At 39.0% G+C, this 21,172-nt stretch overlaps 1 protein-coding gene across 1 annotated transcript in view; it reads left to right on the top strand.

The window, feature by feature from the left end:
• The window catches only part of TMEM135 (transmembrane protein 135), a 165,254-nt gene that overhangs the window by 24,339 nt on the left and 119,743 nt on the right, over positions 1 to 21,172 (top strand). The window contains exons 2-4 of the mRNA XM_084759687.1: positions 1,440 to 1,567; positions 3,891 to 3,983; positions 16,099 to 16,132. Coding sequence (XP_084615813.1) covers positions 1,440 to 1,567; positions 3,891 to 3,983; positions 16,099 to 16,132 — 255 coding nt within the window. The remainder of the gene's footprint in view (positions 1 to 1,439; positions 1,568 to 3,890; positions 3,984 to 16,098; positions 16,133 to 21,172) is intronic.

The raw sequence follows: 21,172 nt of genomic DNA, 5'->3' as shown, positions 1-21,172 counted from the left end.
GAGAGGCTTTGAGCCTTCCTGCTCTCCCCTCAGTGCTTGCCTTGCTTCACGCCCTCCCTAATGCCCTCATCTTGCTCTGCTAACCTTGTTCCCCTGGTGTACTGCTTCAGAAGGTTGGACAGTGAATTCCTCTCACCTGTGAGGATTCTGTTGCCAGGTAGCTCATCTCCCTCCTCCCTGAACCTCCTGTGTTACACACACTGCATGGCCCTGTGTTACACTCACTACAAGGACGCTCCATGGCCCTGTGCATTCGAAAGCTCCACAGCATCACTCTCTGTTTAGATCTCTGTTATGAGCATTTATGATTAGTTTTTACTTCTTCCCATGTAACATTAACAGCGTGCTCACAGTTATATCGTGATTTTTATATAACTTTACTATGCCAGGGTTTTGTTGGTTTTAATTTAATATAGTAATCATCCTCTTAAATTCAAAGTTTACCAGAACCAAACCAAACAAAACAAAGAAACAAATAAATAGGTTTTTTCAATGTAAAATTAAGAACTAAATCATAGAGGTTAGTATTTTTCAGTTTCAGGTTAAAAAGTGAATCACTTAAAAGTTTTAGCTTTTAAATGTCTGTACCGTTTGGGGCTTTCCCATGTCACCATCAGAGGACAGCTTGTAGAATAGGTTCTCTTTTTCCACCATGTGGGTTCTGGGGATGCAACTCAGATCACAAGGCTTGGAGGCAAGCATCTCTGTCCTCTGACACAGTTTGTTGGCCTATCATTAATTTTTTTTTTTTACCCCCAGGGCTCTTGCATTCCAGAGGTCATTAACTTCGTTGTTTCCCCCTCCCCCCCACCGTTATCCCTCACAGCTGCTGTTTGAATCGCTGAATCATTGCTTAGCTTTCTGTGTCAATCACTGAAGTTCCCTGGGGATGCTGGGCTGGTAACGGTTAATGGAGCTTTGCAATAGAGTGTGATTTTATTTGGGTTGGGATTTCTCTTTTCTTTTTGAAACTATGCTTTTCATTTGAAAGCTGCTTTTATGGTTTTACATGTACCGACCCTGGAGCTTACTCATCATGTAAACCATGTTGCAATTATTTTTTATCATGATTATTTTTATTATTACTTTTATTTTTTATTACACATACCTACTTGAAGCTCACTTGTCTTGTGACCATGCTGTGGTGGTGGTGCTGATGCTGATGCTGATGTTGATGCTGATGCTGATGCTGATGAAATGTACTGTCCTGGAGCTAACTTTATCACGTGTTAGCTCCCCATACTGTCACTATTTTTAACTGAAGTGAATGTAAGCAACTGCTGTTCTGAAACTTTGTTCCCTCAGAGGAGCCAGGAAAATGGCATAGTTTTTTTACTTTAGTCTTCAACATATGCTTTTATTCAGTAGCTTCAAATATAAGAGTGGATCTAAGTGGAAACAATTGGCTGGCTTAAATAACAAAGCCTCCCTCTTTGCAGATTGCAGCTGTTCTCCGGAAGCGGAAGCTGGAGTATTACCTGTACAAGCTGCTCCCTGAGATCCTCCAGTCCGCCTCCTTCCTGACTGCTAATGGCGCCTTGTACATTACTTTCTTCTGTGTTTTAAGGTTGGTACTCAATAATCACCAGTGCACGTTAATGAATCCTCTTTACTGAAATGGGAACTGCCTTAATTACTGTTCTGTTGCTGTGAAGAAACACCATGACCAAGACAATGTATAAAGAAAGGCATATAATTGGAGACTTGCATGCAGTGTCAGAGAGTGAGTGAGTGCAAAATCAAAGTGGCAGGGAACATGGTGGCAGGCAGGTGTGGCGCTGGAGGAGTAGCTCAGAGCGTACATCCTGATCTTGATCCACAGGTTGTTGAGGAACAGAGGGAGGAGGAAGAGGGAGGGGAGAGAAGATGGACAAACCGCAGGGAGAGTGGGATTAGGGGAGAGGGGAAGAGGGAAGACCAGGCCTGGTATGGGCTTTTTTAAAGTTAAGATTTTGTTTTTATTTAATGTACAGTGGTTTTGCCTGTATGTGTATGTATGCCTGTGTGTGGGTGTTGCATCCCCTGGAACTGGAGTCACAGACACTTGTGAGCTGCCATGGGAGTGCTGGGATTGAGCCTAGGTCCTTTGGAAGAGCAGCCTGTGCTCTTAACCACCGAGCCATCTTTCCAGCCCACACCAGTGACGCATTTCCTCCGCCAAGGCCACACCTCCTAATCTCTCCTGAACATACTACCAATTGGGAACCTAACATTCAAATATAGGAGCCTATGGGGTCAATTATCATTCAAACACTACAAAAGAAAGATCTATTTATGTCATTGTTATCCAGGTTACTCTCTTTCTTTCCCCTCTAATCTGTGAAATGACATTTATCTCCTAGGTCTTAGTTTCATGATGTAAATTTCAAATGATTGGCATGATTCTACAGCAAAAACTTCAATATATCATTCATTTTCTGAAGCCTACTGTATTTTTGAAATTGTTAGTCAAGATTTCTGATCACGATCAGAATTTAGGAATGGCAAGAAATTCAAAGCAACAAAGTCACATAGTGGAGGCAGGAACCAGTGAGGGCTCATGCTCCAGAGCGTGGACATCTGTGAAAGGAACCTGAGCCTGTGGGCTTGGCAGTTCCAAGACTTGTTAGAACTTCAGGCACTGAGCGGCCTGGGAACTGCTGTCCCACACACTGGTCGGTCAGCTGTCTGGTTAAGTGGTGGAAGTCTAATGCATTCAACAGGGAGAGAACATCAGCGTTCTCTCTGCAGCTGTCTGGCTAAGCCCCCTTCGCTCGAGAACTTACTTAATAACCTGGTAGATCCTGTAAGGAAACCTACCTATATAGGCGTTTCAGGCAACAGGTCTTTAATGTCTCATAAATGCTTAAGTGTTCATGGTAGTTTTTAAAATTCAAACTCTAATTAAAAAGATCATTTTCTCAGATTCATCAACCCTGTCTTATCCCTTACCCTCTTTATGTATGTATGTATGTATGTATGTATGTATGTATGTATGTATGTATGTATTTTCTTCTTTTTTTTCTCCTACCATATATCATTTAGCCACTGATCAGTTTTGTTCAAATCATTTCTTACACTGTTTAGAGGCTGGTTCTCCTATTCTTAGGAGCATAACTGTCTTGAATTAAAAACATATCTGAGGCAGGGTATGGTGGCGCCTGGCTTTAATCTTAGCACTATGGTGGCTCAGAATACCAGGACAGCCTGGATTAGACAGGTGAGTTCCAGGTCAACCAGCACTACAAAATAAGACACCCCATTCCCCGGCCCCCCGCTCTCAAAACATATATCACATGCCTCTAAATTTGTTTGGAAACATACACAGTTAAGCCATATTTAATATTTTGACAACTGTTCAGATGCCTGCTTTTAAGTAACAAACACTAGTAAGAAATAGTATCCACATAAAACTAAATAACAGAAAATACTTTAGCAAGCGCTATAAGCCCCATGTAGGGCTGTGAAGCATAGAAAGAATCCCTTTTGAAATACCTCTTGTGAGTCTGGTGTGTGGCACACACAACACTCAGGAGAGGAGGCAGGGGACTGCTTGGGGACAGAGGCTAGCCTGGGCTACATGGTAACTTTAAGGATAGTATGGTATATAACAGCAAAACTCTATCTTAAGAAACCAAATAAAATCCAAGCCAAACAGCATCCCAGAAGTACTGTATCAAAAACAATACACTGGCGATGCTTCGAGAAGCAACTGGCATTTTCTGAAAACTTACTGTGTGTCCTACATAGTGCTGGCAGAGAGAGGCTGCAAGTCTGGTCTGTGACAAGGCGAATTTGGGGTGCTATAGAACATGTGGATAGAGGGTGGGTGGAGAAGAGAAACTTCTGTTTGCAAGGGCTGAAGTGACCAACTAGGAATTTCATACAAAAATTCCAAATTTGAATTTCAGGAAGATACTTGGAAAATTCTACTCATGGACTCCCGGCTTTGGTGCTGCTCTACCAGCCTCATACGTGGCCATTCTAATTGAAAGGAAAAGCAGGTAAAATTTACACATCTACATGGGAGAGTTTTATTTTATTTTTGCTCATTATTCATTATTGCCCGGTGATAAAATATCCGTCCCTACATACTTTCTTCCAGTCTGCAGTTATTTGATTAAAAATTGATTCTATAAGACCACCATGTTTATTGTCTAAATATAAACATATTTAAATATGCAATATAAAAATAAATGTAAATATAAAAATAGAGAACAGTAATACCAGCTTCTTTTTTATTAAAGTAATAGAAGGTTCTGTGATAAGGCCTACTTAAAGCATGAATATGTAAGTTCCACACCCTCGTCGTACCTAAGGAAGCTAATAAATTTTATGTTGCTGTCTTATGTCTGCTCTCTGCTGCAGACTGATTGACTAACCTGTCGTACCAGTTGTTTTCTATAAGGAATCTTGTGAACAATTTTTTTATTGTTATTCACATAAAATTTTCCATGTGAACTCATTCATGCCATCTGTAGTGCATTATTTAAGCTGTTGAGTCAGAGGGTAGTTGGTGTTGAAGCTTTTTCATAAGAGAGGGTATTTGTCATTACATGGATTGTTAAACTCAGAGACCTCGTAGATGTTGTAATGTCTGAAAATTCAAAACATGTTTTATTCTGCCTCAAAGGACAGCATAGCACAGAGCTCAGGTGGGGTCTCCAGAGCCGGCCTCTGCTTAACAGTCTGCCTCCACTACTAATTGTGTCACCTCCTCGGCTTAGTCTTTGCCTGAAAAATGGAAGTGGTAATAGTCTGTATGTTTTCAGGTAATTTAATAAACATATGAAAAAAACCCTAGAATGTGTGTGGTAAACATTACTTTTTGTTGTTGTTGTTTCCTATGAGTAATGAAAAAATTAGTCTGCTGGTGGCACCTCGAATCAGTTTTAAAATGTGAGCATTGGTTTTGAAAGCATGTTCATGAGAATACTCAGATGTGAAACTTTAAACCAGCTTTTTTTGCTTTTGTTTTTTTGTTTTTTCCTTTTGGCTGGGAGATTAGGTACTGGAGCATGGGCAGCTCATCAGTGGCTACACAACTGAAGAAAATGTTACCCATTCTCAATAGCATCTTTAACTAGTGTGTCATGTGTGGCTTTCAGCACTTAGGTAGGGTTGCTTTTCTGTAGTTATGTGCCCATTTCAGCAGGAACTGGTCCGGTGAAATCCCAGATAACCTCCAGAGTCAGCAGTTAGCAGTGCTCATTAGCATGTGAGTGCACATATGTACCTACCTATCTGGCTGTGTGTGATTATCATGTGGAAGCATGCTGTAGACATGAAGACCCACTATCTGAAACTTTATCAAGACATTTCCTCACATAATTACAAATGCTTTCACACATAAGAAGACTAACAATCATTCCTGGCTTTTGTTTGTGTTATTCTTTGATGTTGTGTATATTCTATTTTTTATCATTGTCAGTCATTTTATTAGCTATTTTTAAAGATTAATGTAATTACATTCTGACAAATATTTTTTCTTTTTTTCATTTTTAATTATTATTTATTCAGATTACATCACAATTCTTATCCTTTCACTCGTATCTTCTCTTTCCCACCCTCCCTCCCTTTTTTACCTTAGTCTCCTATCCATGACCTCTGACTGAGGGACCTCCTCCCCCACCCTATCGCCACAGCTTATCAGGCCTCATCCGGACAGCCTGCTTCCCCTTCTGTGGGCTGCCGGGCATCCCCACCAAGGGGAAGTGATCACATTGGAGGAACCTTTTTTTTTTTTTATTAATTTTTATTTTTTTAAATTAATTTATTCATATTACATCTCAGTTGTTAGTCCATCCCATGTATCCTCCCATTCCTCCCTTCCTCCCACTTCCCCCCTACTCCCCTCCCCTCCCCTATGTCTGTGTCTGAGGGGGACCTCCTCCCCCTGTATATGCTCATAGGGTATCAAGTCTCTCCTTGGTGACCTATTATCCTTCCTCTGAGTGCCACCAGACATGTTTTAAGGTTGTGTTGTTCTTAATATTTAAGGCTTCAGATTTCCTCATCAATGCTATAAACCTGTAGATGATGATTATAGTAGATTCATTAATGTCCTTTTCTGGAAGTTCCTCCATCATAGACTGTGCTACTTGCTATTAATACCTATTGCTATAATTACCTATTGATGTTACTACTATTTTATTGTATTCTTACCTGAGAATGTTGTCTGTAGTTTACTTTGTTTGTAACCTAATAAGGTTTTGTTGTGGAGCTTAATTTGTGCTAACATTTTACGAATGTTTGAAAATGTATTTTATACTATTGGGGTTGAAAGATATTTCTAAGTTCTGTGCTGGTGATTATGTTGTATAGATAATATCTTCATCTTGAGGTAGAGTCTCTGGTATTAAACTATTTGAGGGGCTTGGCATAGCTGTACACACCTTTACTCCTAGCACTGAGGAGGCAGCGGCAGAAGGAGCAGTCTAAGTTTGAGGCCAGTCTTCATAGCAAATTATAATCAGAATTCTTTTTCGTTTGGCTTGGTATGTCTTAACATTTCAGTTTATTTGTCTCTCATTTCATTTTATTTGGTGAACTAATTTGAAAATCTTAGCATTTTAATTAATATGCATATTTACTGGTATCATTGATGTCATTTATTAATATCACTACCTTGCTTGGTATTTAATTAATTAATTAATTAATTAATTAATTTATTTATCTATCTATCAAGACAGGGTTTCTCTGTGTAGCCTTGGCTGTCCTGGACTTGCTTTGTAGACCAGGCTGGCCTCGAACTCACAGTGATCCGCCTGCCACTGCCTCCTGAGTCCTGGGATTAAAGGCGGGCGCCACAATGCCCAGATTGTTTGCTTTTTAATTCTGCATATTATCATTAGTGAACTACTGTGGGAGCAATGTGCTTCCCCCCAGCCCCCTCTAGATTTTCGAGACAGGGTTTCTCTCTGTAGTCCTGGCTGTCCTGGACTTGATTTGTAGACCTGGCTGGCCTCGAATTTAGAGGTATCTGCCTGCCTCTGCCTCCCTGAGTGCTGGGATTAAAGCCATGCACTACCACGCCTGGCTTGGTTTTCTCTCTTAATGAGAAGTTCATAGACTCAGCAGTGCAGAAGTGCCCCCACCCTCACTCTGCCTTCTTCTCATCATGGCTAATGCGAGAGCCTAGTGTGAAGCTAGGAAGTGAGTGTGGTTTTCAGCTCCCAGTTGAACTCTGTGTTCCTATTTATAGTGCACTCTCTCTGTGTGTGTGTGTGTGTACAAATCCTAGCAGCTTGTCCTCAGGAATTGACTTGTTTAACCCCCATTGCTGTCTGTACACAGTATGGCTTCATCACTACAAAGATCTCCTGCCCCCTAGGAACAGGTAATCTGTTTTGCTTTTGTACATGCCATGTTGAGGACTTGAATAGTTACAGCAGTGGGATTATGGAAGTGCATTATTCAGACACAGGCTTTTTCTTTCCTTTTACAGTAAGCATGCTGCTGATCCACCCAAGGCGTTACCTCTATCACTGGTTCATTCCTTTTCTATTACTTAGCTTTCTATGATACAAATATACTGGCGTGTATTTATGATTTATTCATTGTGTTGTTATTCCATGAACGTGGTATTTCTTTCAACCTATTTTGATTTTTAAAAATTTCTCTCATCAGCTTTTCTCATTTGCAATTTATATACCCTGCTTCAGAACGATTGTAGTGTTGTTACTAGTATAAATTTGTTCATCCTCTTAAAAGCATAGTGGTTTCAAGTATATTCATAAAGTTGTTCAACCTTCACCGTGGCCAATTCCAGAAATTTATTTTCCCCTCCAGTGAAGCCCCTTTAATAACTCCTACCCATTCCTCACATGGTCCAGCTCTAGTCAGTCACTAGTCAGTGTCATGTCTGCAGTATTTTTTCTGGTTACTTCAAGTCAGTGGCGTCACACAGTATCTGGTCCTCGGTGAGTGATCCTCTGCTTAGCTGATGGCTTGAAATTCAGGATACCATGTGCATTGCTGTGTCACTGCACACTGACATCAGAAAACCCATGCTCTGGAGCCTCAGACCCTCTAGGCGTACAACTTGAATGATGCTGCCTTAGTCCTGTGTGCAGGGCTGTGTGGACTTAATGCTTTCGCTTTTCTGGGGAGTGAGCCCCGCTGTAGAACTGCTGGCTTGCCTCATATCCATGTCTAACCTTTTGAGGCACTGTGAGCTGTTTGCGAAAGCGGCTGCTTGGTTTCGATTCCCTCCAGCAGTCTAGGCAGGGCCTTTTGCAGAGTGTGAAGTGGTGTCTCGGTTGTGGCTTTGATTTTTCCCAGGTGACTAGTGATACCAGACATCTTTTAATGTGTGTCTCCTATAAAGAAATGTCATTTTGCCATTGGATTACTTACTTTTTAGCCATTAACTTGAAACTGTTTTTTAGATACTCTGGATGCAAGCCTCTTGCGTCTGGAATTTACAAATATTTCACCATGTTCTGTGTTTTTGCCTCACTACTTTCTTGGGCATGTCTTTGAGAACACAAAAAATGTTTTCATTAAGGCCTGTCTGACTGCCTTTGTTTTTCTTCCTTCTGTCCTTCCTCCTCTTCCCTTTTTTTTTTTTTTAACAGTGTGTTCCTGTATACTCCAGGCTGACTTTGAACTCATTGTTTATTCTAGGGTGGTCATGAACTTGTGATTTTCTTTCCCCAGTTTCCTGAGTGTTAAAAGTACAGCTATTCCCCATGCCTGTCTCTTTTTTGTTAAACTTTTGTTGTTTGTGTTTTTGGTACCATGTTTGAGAAACATTCACAACCTAAAGATTTACTCCCGTTTTCTTTAAAAGCTTTGTATTTTTAGCTACTACATTTCAGCTTTTCATCTATTTTTGAATTAAGTTTTGTATATTATTGGAAGTATGCGTATATAATGTTTTGCATTTCACTTTCTGTATGGTTATTACTACTTCATGTAAATGCCATTGACTTGTTCTATCTTGACTCATGACCTTGCTGGACTCGTGTATTCTGGGAATTGCTGGTACATTCCTTGGAAATTTCTATAGGAGATAATGTTACCTGCAGTGGGAAACTTTGTTTCTATTGCAGTCTTCCAGCCTTGATCCTGACAGTAGCAAATGGCACTGAGTTTTTTACCATCAACTGTGATGCTAGAGGCTGTAGTGTTTCTGTGTGTGCATCATCAGCTCTGTAAAGGTCATTTAACCTAGCATGTTGCGAACCTTTACCATGAATAGATGTAGAATTTTTGCCATGTCTTTTCTATGACCATTAATATAATGGTTTATCTTTGGCTCATTTATAATCATTTCTACCTTTGAATGAGGCCAGGGTTGATGATGTTATCCATAGCTGAATTTCTCAACTTTGAAAACATTGACAGTTTTTTTGTTTTTGTTTTTTATAGAAGAGCTCTTTATGGGGGAAGCTGTCTTGTATATGAGATCATACATGATATTGGCTCTTTTTTAAAAAACTGGGATAGCTAAAACATGTCACTAGATATTGCAAAATAGACACGTGGGACAATTAGTCTTTGTTGAAAACTGATGATCTTTTTCTGGTCAGATTCATTGGTCTGAGTTTATCATTTGCTGTGAAAAGTATAAGATCTCCAGCTATGGTTAGAAATTGTTTGCTTTTGTCTTTAAGTCAATTTCAACAATGATTTTATTCAGATAGCTTGTTCCTATGCTTTTCTCAGTATTGTCAGTGTCAAGTATCTTCCAAGAGCTCAGGTAGCTTGCTTGTTCCAAAGTTTATTTTTTTAGTTGAGCAGAAAGCCTGCACAGCATTCCCAGTCATGCTAGCATAGCCACTGCTGCCCTCCAACTCTGGTTGTGTGTATAGTCTATGTTTTTAAATTTAATTTCAAGTGTCTGTGTTTTTGTGTTAAAGCTTCTTCTTTTTTTTTTCCAGATGGTATGCAGTTGGATTTTTAAACAGTATTTATCCTATTAGTTTAGATTATTTGGTCCTCTAAAATTTGGTTAATATTTATTGATGGGTTAGGTTAGATCTGCTATTTTATTATTTGTAAACATTTTTGTTTTTCTTTCATTGCATCATTAGATGATTTAAAGACTTTTATATATTTATTTTTGCTTGCTCTACCTTTAACTTTTCAGCTTCTCAGCATTAATATTTTATCACCTCACAACAGGTAGAAACCTACTTTGGTCCAGTTTAGAAGCTGATTATAGGGCATTTGAGTTATAATTGTTCTTCTTCTATAATGTTAATAGAGTTGAACTATAGTGGCACCAAAGTCAAGATGTATAAGACCACAACCAACGTAACATTTGAGGCTATGGAGAGCTGTTGTCTGGGAGCTAAATGATGTTGGGATTGCTATCCTTAGTGTGCTTTTTGTGTTCATTGATTGCTTTTTAAGCCTTTTGCTTATATAGCCTCCAAGAGAGCTTTTTACATTAGTGTTTCAGTTTTAGTAGTCATCACAGAAGATCCTTGATGTTATAGACTATGGTCCATTCCAGATGTTAGTTGAGGTGGGCTTTGTTTGTTGTTTTTTGCTGTGCAATAGTTTTTTAGTTTTGAGATGCAAACGTAGCATGCAGATCTCTTGTATGCATTTTCTGTATACACAGTAGATACCAGCAAATGGGTCTTTCTATTCTCCCATGTACCCGCTTCTTTCTTCTCCCTGCCCCTCATCTGTTGTACTCTTCCACTCTGCATCAGTCGTCTTAATTCTCCCAGAGTTAAGAGTGCTTTGTTAATTAGTCCCTTGTACCTAGGAAGAGAAGGATGCTGCGTTGAGTCCTAATCACATCACTGTGAGCTTCTGAGAGAGCTTTGATGTTGTTTCCAGGGCTGCTTTAAAAACTTGTGCCACAAAGAACAGGCCTCATCTTAGCTCAGCTGGAAGCTTGGTAACGTCTACTTACCCCCGGAGGGCTGCAAAGAAGGAGCCTTTTCTCTCTGACTCTAGGAGGTGCCTCATGGTCTAGAAAGAAGTTCTTCTGATGGATTTTGTTTTTGTTTTTTTGTTTTTTTCAGAGTTGCTGTGGAATTTGCCTTGGTATTTAGTTTTACTTTGGATAAGTTAAAAACTGCAGTATGTTTAAAGATAGATTAAAATGAAAACCTCACTTTCATTTTAAGCACAATTTTGGGTTAAGTTACTAAGTACTGTAGAAGTTAAGACCCATCTAAACAGACAGGACAAAGCTGAAAAGAAGGATATAATATGCAAATCAAAGGGTCCTGTGAATTTGGTCTCTAAGTTCTTGACATACTTGCATTTCCACCACTAAGTTTTGCCACCAGTCTCCAATGTGCTTGACCTGTTCAGTGAATGGGATAGCCTTTTGACAGACGCAAGTTTGTCCTACTCAGTCCTATACCTTACAGGGGAAGTACTTACACAGTGTGCTGACAGATTATCCCTCCCAGGGCTTTCTAAGGTAGTCATGCAGCAGTCTTAATAGACTTACACTGTTTGGGAACTGTCTTTGCTTCTGTTTATCTCCTCTTTATGGGATGTAGACCTGCTTTATGTGAGTATTTAGTAATAAGATATGTATGTATTTAGAACTAAGAAGTTAGGTTGTAAAACTGAACTATCTGGCCTTTAACCCCATCAGAGACTTGAGAAGGAATAAACTTGATTACCTGCGAATACCAGGAGTTCAGGTTAGTAGCTTTCCAAATGAGAAGATGACAGAGACAGTTTGCTACCTGAACAGTCACCCAAAATTTTCTAAACATTGGAGCATCATCTTCAGCCTCTGGCCCAATACATCTGACAGACATAATTATAAGGCAGGAACTACAATTAAGCTTAACTGTTTAGGGGTTAAGATGTTTTTAGGTCTAGATAGATGTTTTAATTTGATAGAGATGAGATATGATAGATATTGATTTTCATTCAGAATTTTAGACTCACCAAGAGAGGAAAGATGTTTTCTTCAACTTTGCCAAATACAAATAGCCAAATCACTATGAATGTAACATTTATATGATTCCTGATTGTGTCATGGTTCTTGCTATAGGTAGTTTGTATATATGTGTGGTAATATAAATGTATATGTAAAAAATAAAAAGTATTTAATAGGAAAAAAAAGTTAGATTGTTCCTGCTAGACTCCCTGGGTACCTCAGGAAATGCAGTATCCGATATCATTCAGAACCTTGGAATTGGCTAAAGAATAAAGGTGGTAAAGTTTCAAAATGAAACACTGCTAGTACTTCATTGAAAAATAATAATAGCACTGTTGGAAGATGCTACTGTTTAGGATCTAGGCAGGGTGTGTGGGTACTTTTTAATATGTTAAAGTATTATAAGAGTATAGGTGTGTTGTTGCTGGGATTTGATATGGCAGTAGTTTAGTGCAGTTGGTAAATTTTTGTGTGGTAGCTTTACAGGTTTCTGAGAGGGAGGAGAGAGGAGACAGAAGAGACAGAAGAGAGAGAGAGGGAGGGAGGGAGGGAGAGAGAGAGAGAGAGAGAGAGAGAGAGAGAGAGAGAGAGAGAGAGAGAGAGAGAGAGAGAGAGAATATGAATAAATATCTCAGGAGGTTCAGAGGGAGGTAGGGGGCTGCTGGATTATTGGCATAGGTCTCCCTGGCCTCTGGGCAGCTGCTTGAGAGGGGAGGAGTGATGGCTGCTCTTCTTTAATAATGCTTATCATAATGACCTTGTTCCTAAGGGTCAACTAAACCTTTGTCATGAGATAGGCTTGAAACTGATGCACTGAAGGTCTATAGGAAGTTAGCGCTGATGATTCATCCTGATAAAAATCACGAGCTCAGGCTGAGGAGGCCCTCAAGGGTTTTAGACCATTGTCAGCAATGCTGAAAGGCAGAAGGGACATGAGTTGAAGTAAATGAGAGAATGAGCTGAGCTGGTCAGTGAATGAGTTTCTGTCCAGGCTACAAGTTAACCTCAAGGAGGCAACCAATGCTGTGATGTGTAGCTGATACAAAGGAAAGTATGGAAGACTTGAGGTAGACCAGGAACCCAAGAGAGCCAGGTTCAGTGCTGAGGGTAATTAGGCTCCATCTAGCTAAGGAAAGGGACCTGGGGCACAAGCATGTGGGGCCTCAAGATCAGTTACACTGTGCTGATGGATGGAAAGAGCTGTGGCATCACAGAGTGGGCAGGATTCCAGCATGCGGAATCCTTTTGGATACCCACACATCTCACTTGGCTCTTGGGTACTAGTGGTTGGCAGAGGCCACCCCTGAGGGTCCCCTCCTGCTAACCCCTCCTGCTGACCCTGAACTGGATCTTTCAAGTACCCTCCACCCAGATGCCCAGTGGAAACTTCTTTGCAAATACTCATTTTGGTCCCAGGACCACTGCAGCTCCCAAGCAGGACAGCACAACACTCCAGGGACAAGCCAAAGGATGGAACAGTGAGGCAGCCCGTCTAGTGTTGACACACTTTCTCTCCCTTAAATCAATGTCAGGAGTCAAAAGGGCTGTGTACAGCAGTGGGGCAGGGGTTGACTTCTTTATTTTTAAGTATTTTAAAAAGGGAAAAGGTAAAATTTTACTTTTCGTGCTCAAGTCCCTGAACTGCTCTCCCTTGTCCGTGACCCCCAAGAACTGGTCTTGTCTTCTGACAAATACTAAACAAACAGGAGGTGGCCAGAGCAAAGCATCTGGGGGGCTGGACCTAATGAAGTATGGGAACTGAGGTTTCTCTGGCATTTGTATGTCTTTATCTTATTTGCACTCAGAGCAGGTGGCGTGTACCCCTTTAAACTGAGCCGTATTTCACTTCTTAACCCATTATAGGTGTCTTCCCTTTTTACTGTGTAAGTATGGGGCCCTGATTTGGAAATACACAGTTCAGAGTGGAAACTGAGGTTTTCCTTTGCTTTTCACCTTTGCTTAGTAAATCACCTAGCTTCAGGCTTGTTATTGGATGGCCCAAATTAAAAATTAAAAAGCCCTTGGGTGAGGGTGAAGGATCCAGTGGTTGCCAGAGGCCCTCTCATGAGGATTTTTATTTTAGGTTTGTTCATAATTATATGTACATATCTTTTTAAAGCCAGGGGATTATTTTTTTGTAAATTATAATTGGCAACTTGAAAAAAAAAGCAACCTTATACATCTTAACATGACTTAAAACATTAAAAAGATTATGTGTGAGACTGTGTGCACACACAGTCATGTGTTGAGGTTAGAGGACAAACACACACACACACACACACACACACACATGCACACACACTATAACCTTCTAAATTCTATTTGATTTATATGTATATGATTTTAAGGTTGATGACTTGGTATTGGTTAACAAATTAGGAGCCCATTTCTGGAGTACACTAATTCTTTCTCTGTCTTCAGTTCTTAGTTGGTTGGGGTGAGGCCCTGTGACAGTTCCCTCTTCCCCATTTCTGTGTCTTTGGTGTTGGCTGTCTTATTCAGTCGGCCATATTGTTGGAGTATTATGGGTGAAACATGTCTGTCATTTATAGTAACTTTCCTGTTTCTCTGGCTTTTACAGTCTTTTTTTTTTTTAATATAAACCAGTGATTACTTTTATTTATTTATTTATTTTTCTGTATATATATATATATTTTTGGCTTTTACAGTCTTTCTGCCCCTTCTTCCATGATACTCCCTGAGTTTTAGGGCAGGAATTTTGTTGTAAATGTAGCCATTGGGGCTTGGTACCACAGTCAGTTTTTCCTCTGCATTTTGCCCAGTTTTCTGTGATGGTCTCCATCTGTTCCAAAGAGGAGTGTCGGTGATGAGGGGTGGGAGGCACACTAATCTGTGGGTATGAGAGTAAGTATTTAGAATGCACTTAGGAATTACGCTGGTTAGTAAGGTAGCAGTTGTGGGTTCCTGAGATCTGTGACCTCACTAGCCATGGGCAGTTGGCTAGGTTTCTAGTACCAGTCAAGACTTCTCTCCTGGCCTTAAGTCCAATTAAGTAGTTGTTAATTACTGCCAAGACATGAATGGAGGATTTATTTTCTTTAGACAATCTTATCTTTCAAAAAGTATCAGCAGGTATGTAATTCGGTTTCTTCATTTTAGTGATAAAATATTAGGGGAACAAAGCTTAACTAGACTTCTGGTTTCCTGAATTTATTTCATCAGTGTGTTAATTCGTACTGTCTTTGTGTAGCTTCACAAATATTGAAAGTTTTAGCTATTTTAAACAACGAACAGCCAAGAATGCATATGATTATGACATCAAGACAATTGCACATATAATATTGATATATAGAGCTGGCATGATTATTCACTCGAGGGTGATCGGCTGCTAGCACTTGTTTTATATACGAAATACTTTCCCTCTTGGGTCCTGAGAGTGCTTGCCATTCAGATCTGAGTGAGGTTTTGAAATTTCTGTTTATTATTTGCACTCTGCCACTGATCTCTTAATCATGAGACCTTTTCCTTAGAGAACAGAATATATTTCATTTATTTCTCAAACACACCAAAAGTTAATAAGTTAATAAAGCTGCCATTATCCTTGAGATTCTATCTGAGGTCTCATTAAATGTGTTTGATAAAAATAGTTCTTTTTCTGAAGCCATATTTAGAGACCTTTCATTTCGCGGAAAGAGAAAGTTCCTTTTCACATGACTACTTACTTATTAATGTTTTAAATAGTAGGATTTGTGATCAGTTACAAATGGATTGTATTTTCCTATATACAAATTGAGCAGTTGCTTGTGTATAAAATAAAAAGATAATCTGACATTTTGATAAAATTGTCTTTAGTCGGAATTGTTCTGGTCTTGATTTTTGGCAAGGTAAATTCTCTGGAATTTCTCCTTACTGAATTATGGGTCCTCTAGCACAATTGGGATATATCAGTGCGAGCCAGAAGTACCAGATTTTCTACAGGGTTGGTTGAATCCAGACATTTGAGACTAGCCTGGACAATATAATATAATATTAATCTACAATGTTTAATGACAAACAAGTAGAATCTTATTATTACTTATTATATTACTAGAATGACCTCGAGAATCAGTGTAAGTTCAACTCAGCACAGTAACAGGAGAACTCAACACAATCGGCTTACTTTCTAACATATTGGTATTAGTGTGGTTTTAGACTCCTGGGAACTGTTTTTGATAGAGTTTTGATAATGATAAACTGATTATAAAGTCAGATCAAAGCTTAATCTTTCTTTTTTTAAAAATTATTTACAGGAGAGGGCTGCTCACAATTTATATGGCCAACTTGGTAAGTAAAGTTTAAAACATTTCTATAGGCTTTTTTTTTCTTTTTAAATAGAAGAAGGAAAAACTTGAATTTGAGACCGTTTCCTGTGTGCTTTGAAGGCTAGCGTTGAGGGGCTGGGAGAACTTGATATCATCTGGTTCGTTTCTGTCATAGTGATTCTCACTTATTTGAGAAGGGACTCAGCTCACTGCCATATGCACTTTAGGATTCTTCTTTTCTAACTTGAAATCTCCTTCGATGGGCTACATGTTTGTACCTGTATATCCAGCTCTCTCATGCCTATTTGATTTCATCCTCTGCCTGTGCTGTTGTTTTTATGGGAGAAATGAGTTAAGGATGAATTGTCATGACAAAACTTTAACATTAAAACAGCACTACTAATCTTTAAACACACATGTGATAACACACTCATTGGAATTCCCAAGTCTACAAGAAGTCAGTGTCATTTGCTGTGATATGATAGTACACATATTATCCAGATGCTGCCACCATGTTCACCAGTTCATCTTTTAATAGCATTTTTAATGGTTGAAAGACACCATTTGGTAGTGGTAACTATGAATGGACAATTTACCTAGGGATAAGCTCTTTTGAGTTCTGTAACAAGGCCGGGCATTTCAAGCTGTATCTTGTGGGCTAGTTTCCCTTCTTGCTAATACCTGGCAAAAACCACCTGAGGAAGGAACGGCTTCTTTCGGCTCTTGGTTTGAGGAGACATTGTTCATTATGCGGGGGAGGGCATGGTGGCAGAAATGCTGGTCACTGCTCTGTCACAGCTCATCTACTGTCAGGAAGCAGGGAGGTGAGTGCTGGTACTCAGCTTGCTTTTTCTTTTCCTTCCTTCCCTTCCTCCTCCCTCTCTCCTATCCCCTCCCTCCCCCTTCCTGCTTTCTTCCTTCCTTCCTTCCTTCCTTCCTTCTTTTCTTTCTTTCTTTTTCTCTTCTTTCTCTTTCTTTCTTTCTTTCTTTCTTTCTTTCTTTCTTTCTTTCTTTCTTTCTTTCTTTCTTTCTTTCTTTCTATTTAGTCCATGACCCCAACATAGGAGGTGGATCTGCCCTCCTCAGTTACATTTCTGTGGAAGCATCTTCATGTACAGACTCAGAGTTGTGTCCCCTAAATGACTCCAAACCCAGTCAACAGTGACAAGTGTCCTGCACATGTGGAAATTCATTTCAGTGACCAAACTGTTCAGTGCACTGTTACTGGTAGCTTATGCTTATGGAATCCACTGTCCAGCGAAGGAGTCCAGTGAAATAATAATGAACGCAAAAGACTGAAATGTAAACCGTGTGAACATGGGAGCTGCAAGAGTAGCACCAAACTGTAGTATGTGAGATGGGCTTTTAACCCTTTTTGTGTCATTCTACCTATATCTGCCCATGTACAGAAAGACTAGGTGAAGTCAGTGATGTCATGTATCAATTAAAATCTAGGCCCTGCAATTGGTAACTCACTTAAAAACATCTACTGTAGGGACTTTAATGTGCCAATCTTTTTTAATTGAAATGAAAAATAAGTTTAAGGACAACAGAGAGCAGAGAGCCATTAAATGATTAATTTTTATATTCTTTTGAACAAAGAATTATTCTAGTCTGTAAGCTCTGTCCAATCAGGGGCTTTTCCTGCTTTATGTCTGCACCTTTTTTGGATTTGTCATCCTAGGATATTCCTATATGTTAGTGTGGCTTCTGAATCTTCTCTTGTTTTATGATGCAGAAAGTTGGAACAGTGAAGGTAGAATATTTATGGGAAGTGTTCCTGGACCACTAGCAATCAGTTGTCTGCAACTGAAAGCAACTGGAAAATAAATGAAGAATATGTTTTGATAAACTCAATGTAAATACATCCTCAATTGAACCAGCAGTTTACCTGGGTCCCAGAACGTCTATGCTCTTCACAAAAAGTGAAGTGTGACATATAAGATGTTGTCATCTGAGAGTCAGAATATAATGTGGTGTCTGACGTCTTGCTGTCTCACTTCCCTGAGACTGCTGAAATGTCCCAGTTGTAAGGCCTTGCGTATCTACTCCACATAGAATAACAGTCCCCCACATGTGTACAATCTAATCCCATGCATTTTATTTTTTCCCTGTGAAATTTATCAACATTAGATTTTCTTCTCCTTCCTGTTTTAATGTCGTCCCATCAGGGTTTTTAAGTTCATGTAAGGTCTGGCTATTGCTCTTCTGTCATTGGAGAAGTGCTTGGTGAGGACTCTGTGCTGTAAGTTGCTGAGTGGATTTCTTAGATGAAGTGTTCATAAAAAAGAATAATTGACAGGAGGGAATTATTTCAAACCTTGCTATATTTGACCTATGTTAGAATAATATTGTGGATAAAAGATTATAAATACTGTAAGCTGGTGTAGTGGGGGCTTAGTTTAAAGTGAGCATGAAAATTTGTGCTTTAAACTTTGGAGGTGGAGGCCTTGAAGACACCTGTGCCATAGACACATATGCTGGCCTTGGGACTGAACTTTTTTCCTTGACTATTACCAAATTTTGGCTAAAGATTGGGGCAAAGGGGAAGAATAAGGAATATATTGAGCATTTGCCATATGTTAGATGCTCTAAATTGGTATTACCAAACTAAATTAGTTACTATTTTAGCTAGTCTACAAAACCACAAACATACAATGCACTGTATTGGTGACCATGCTGTGAGAATGCTTGTCCAATGCAGTTGGGTCTAATTGTCGGTAGATGTGTTTGAAGTAGTGTTGCAGGCAGTAGGTAAAGAAATGTGAAGCCTGTGCCTGGGGATGTCTCTGCTGATGTTGCATTGTGGAAATGTGGAGCTCCCTGAGCTCCCATGTAGCTCTGCTTAGTACAGATGGTGTTTGTCCCAATAAGTTTCAGTTGCTAAAATACAAGTTTGTGTAGCTTTAATAATAAGCATTAAAACATAGACTTTTAGCGATAGAGCTAATATTTGTTTAATTCTCATATATCATTTAATATAATTTCTGGTGGAATGTATACTACAGAAATGCTGTTTTCTAGATTTCCGAATTGACAGTGAATTATTTGTCAAAGGTCAGATTAATAAAAGGCATATCATAAATTACAAAATAAATAATCAAATATTTCCTTTGGCTTCTTCCCAAAAGGATAGCAGTAAAATGATGGAAAAGTTTTTCTGATGCCAAAGGCAGTTAGTTATCCACATGAGCGCCAACTCCTAACCATGCTGTAACAGAACATGAGCTATGTGTATATTTACACGGGTTTTCTTTAGTACTTTGGTTGTGCCAATGACTAAGCTTTCTAGTCTTTCAAGATCCTCATATGCATCAGGTGGTTAAGAAATGTCAACTTTTATTCTTTTATTTTTAGTTTAATTATAAGAAAAAGTATTTAGATATGAAGTTATAAAGAAAAGTTTACAAAAGGACTCAGTAGAGAAGGATATTCAATGTCTGACCTTTTTCTTAGAATTAACCTAAAACTAGAGTATGACTTGACATCTTTTACAACACCTGGTCAACATATGATGATTTAGAGTGACTTTCAAAAGGAAACTTTGCTTTATAATTTCATTTATATCACCAGTGATTTAATGGTGTGTGCATTTTAAAGTTATGAACGTGTGTGTGTGTGTGTGTGTGTGTGTGTGTGTGTGTGTGTGTAGACTCCTATAGCATTTGCTTTTCAAAGTTAAGCACGCAGTGTCTTTGATACTACATCTGTATTTAATATTTTAAACATAAGGCGTATAAATGTTGGCTCAAGTTTTGTTGTAAGAACACTTCAATTTAATTAAATTTAGCAAGTATTTATTATCTGCTGTGCTGGGTACATGAGGATAGAAAAGAAATACACAACAAAGATTGTAAAGTAGTTGGAGAAACTTGATAGATGAGCTACAAAGAAATAAGAACGTTAAGTTTAAAACACAATGACAGACGTTATCTCTAATTACTTCCCAAGCCTTCCTTATTGTGCCATATGCATCCAACATTCATCTAGTGGTTTACACCAGGAATTCAAGAATTTTAACACTGTTTCCCTTTATGTTCTTAGTTCAATCCATGAGGAAGTTATACTCTACTCAGCTTTTGTTCTGGGCTTCATCATCTTTCTTCCAGCACAGCTGTGACCATAGTGTAAGAACTCCCATCTCTCCTGAGCATCCAGTAGTATGGCACCTGACACTCCCATCTCTCCTGAGCATCCAGTAGTGTGGCACCTGACACTCCCATCTCTCCTGAGCATCCAGTAGTGTGGCACCTGACACTCCCATCTCTCTTGAGCATCCAATAGCATGGCGCTCTGACAGTCTCTGCATTCTCTTATCCACACAGCAGCTGACTGTTTAGAAATGGGTTGGAACGTGTTAATGTTGTACTTGAAATTCAGAATGCCTTTACTCCCTGCCAAACTCAAGTCCCTTCCTGTGGCTCCCAATGTCCTTTATCAGACCACTAGTTTTTCAAATCTTTTTTCTCATTTGTTTAACACCACCCTCATTCTATTAATAATCAAAGTCTTGTTATATTTTGATTTGGAAATCTATTACTCCAAGTTTTTTGTAATGTATTTATGCCTCAGTCCAGTATCAGCTGCTATTATAATCAAAGAAAGTTCCCTTCACTTCTCTAACTCATACTGTTTTCATAGTATTTTAAAATAATATTTAAAAATTTTATTTTGTGTTTGTATGCATACATATATGTGTTCACATGTGCTTACATGTACATTTTCCCACCAGGTGGTATATATGTATAAGTAAGAGGATAATTTTCAAAAGTTAGTTCTCACATTCTACCATGTGGGAGCTGGGGATTGAACACAAGTCATCAGGCTTGGTGGTAACTTAATAAATAATGGCTTGGGAGCAGGTACTCATGAACATTTCTCTGGATATGAAAGAATAAAGTCTAAGATGGTAGGTATTTTTAGATTATGTTTTCTAGTTAGAGAATAAAGTGTTTTAGAACATGAATTTTGCCTGGAATTCTAGGGAGATTATGACTTTGGGGGATAATTTTGTTTTCTGCTTCTTGTCTAGTGTGACTGCTTGGGTAATTTCATCATTCTA

This window comes from Acomys minous, assembly GCF_964271855.1.
Source record: "Acomys minous genome assembly, chromosome: 2".
Taxonomy (NCBI): Eukaryota; Metazoa; Chordata; class Mammalia; order Rodentia; family Muridae; genus Acomys; species Acomys minous.
This window is presented reverse-complemented; position numbering and strand designations above follow the sequence as displayed.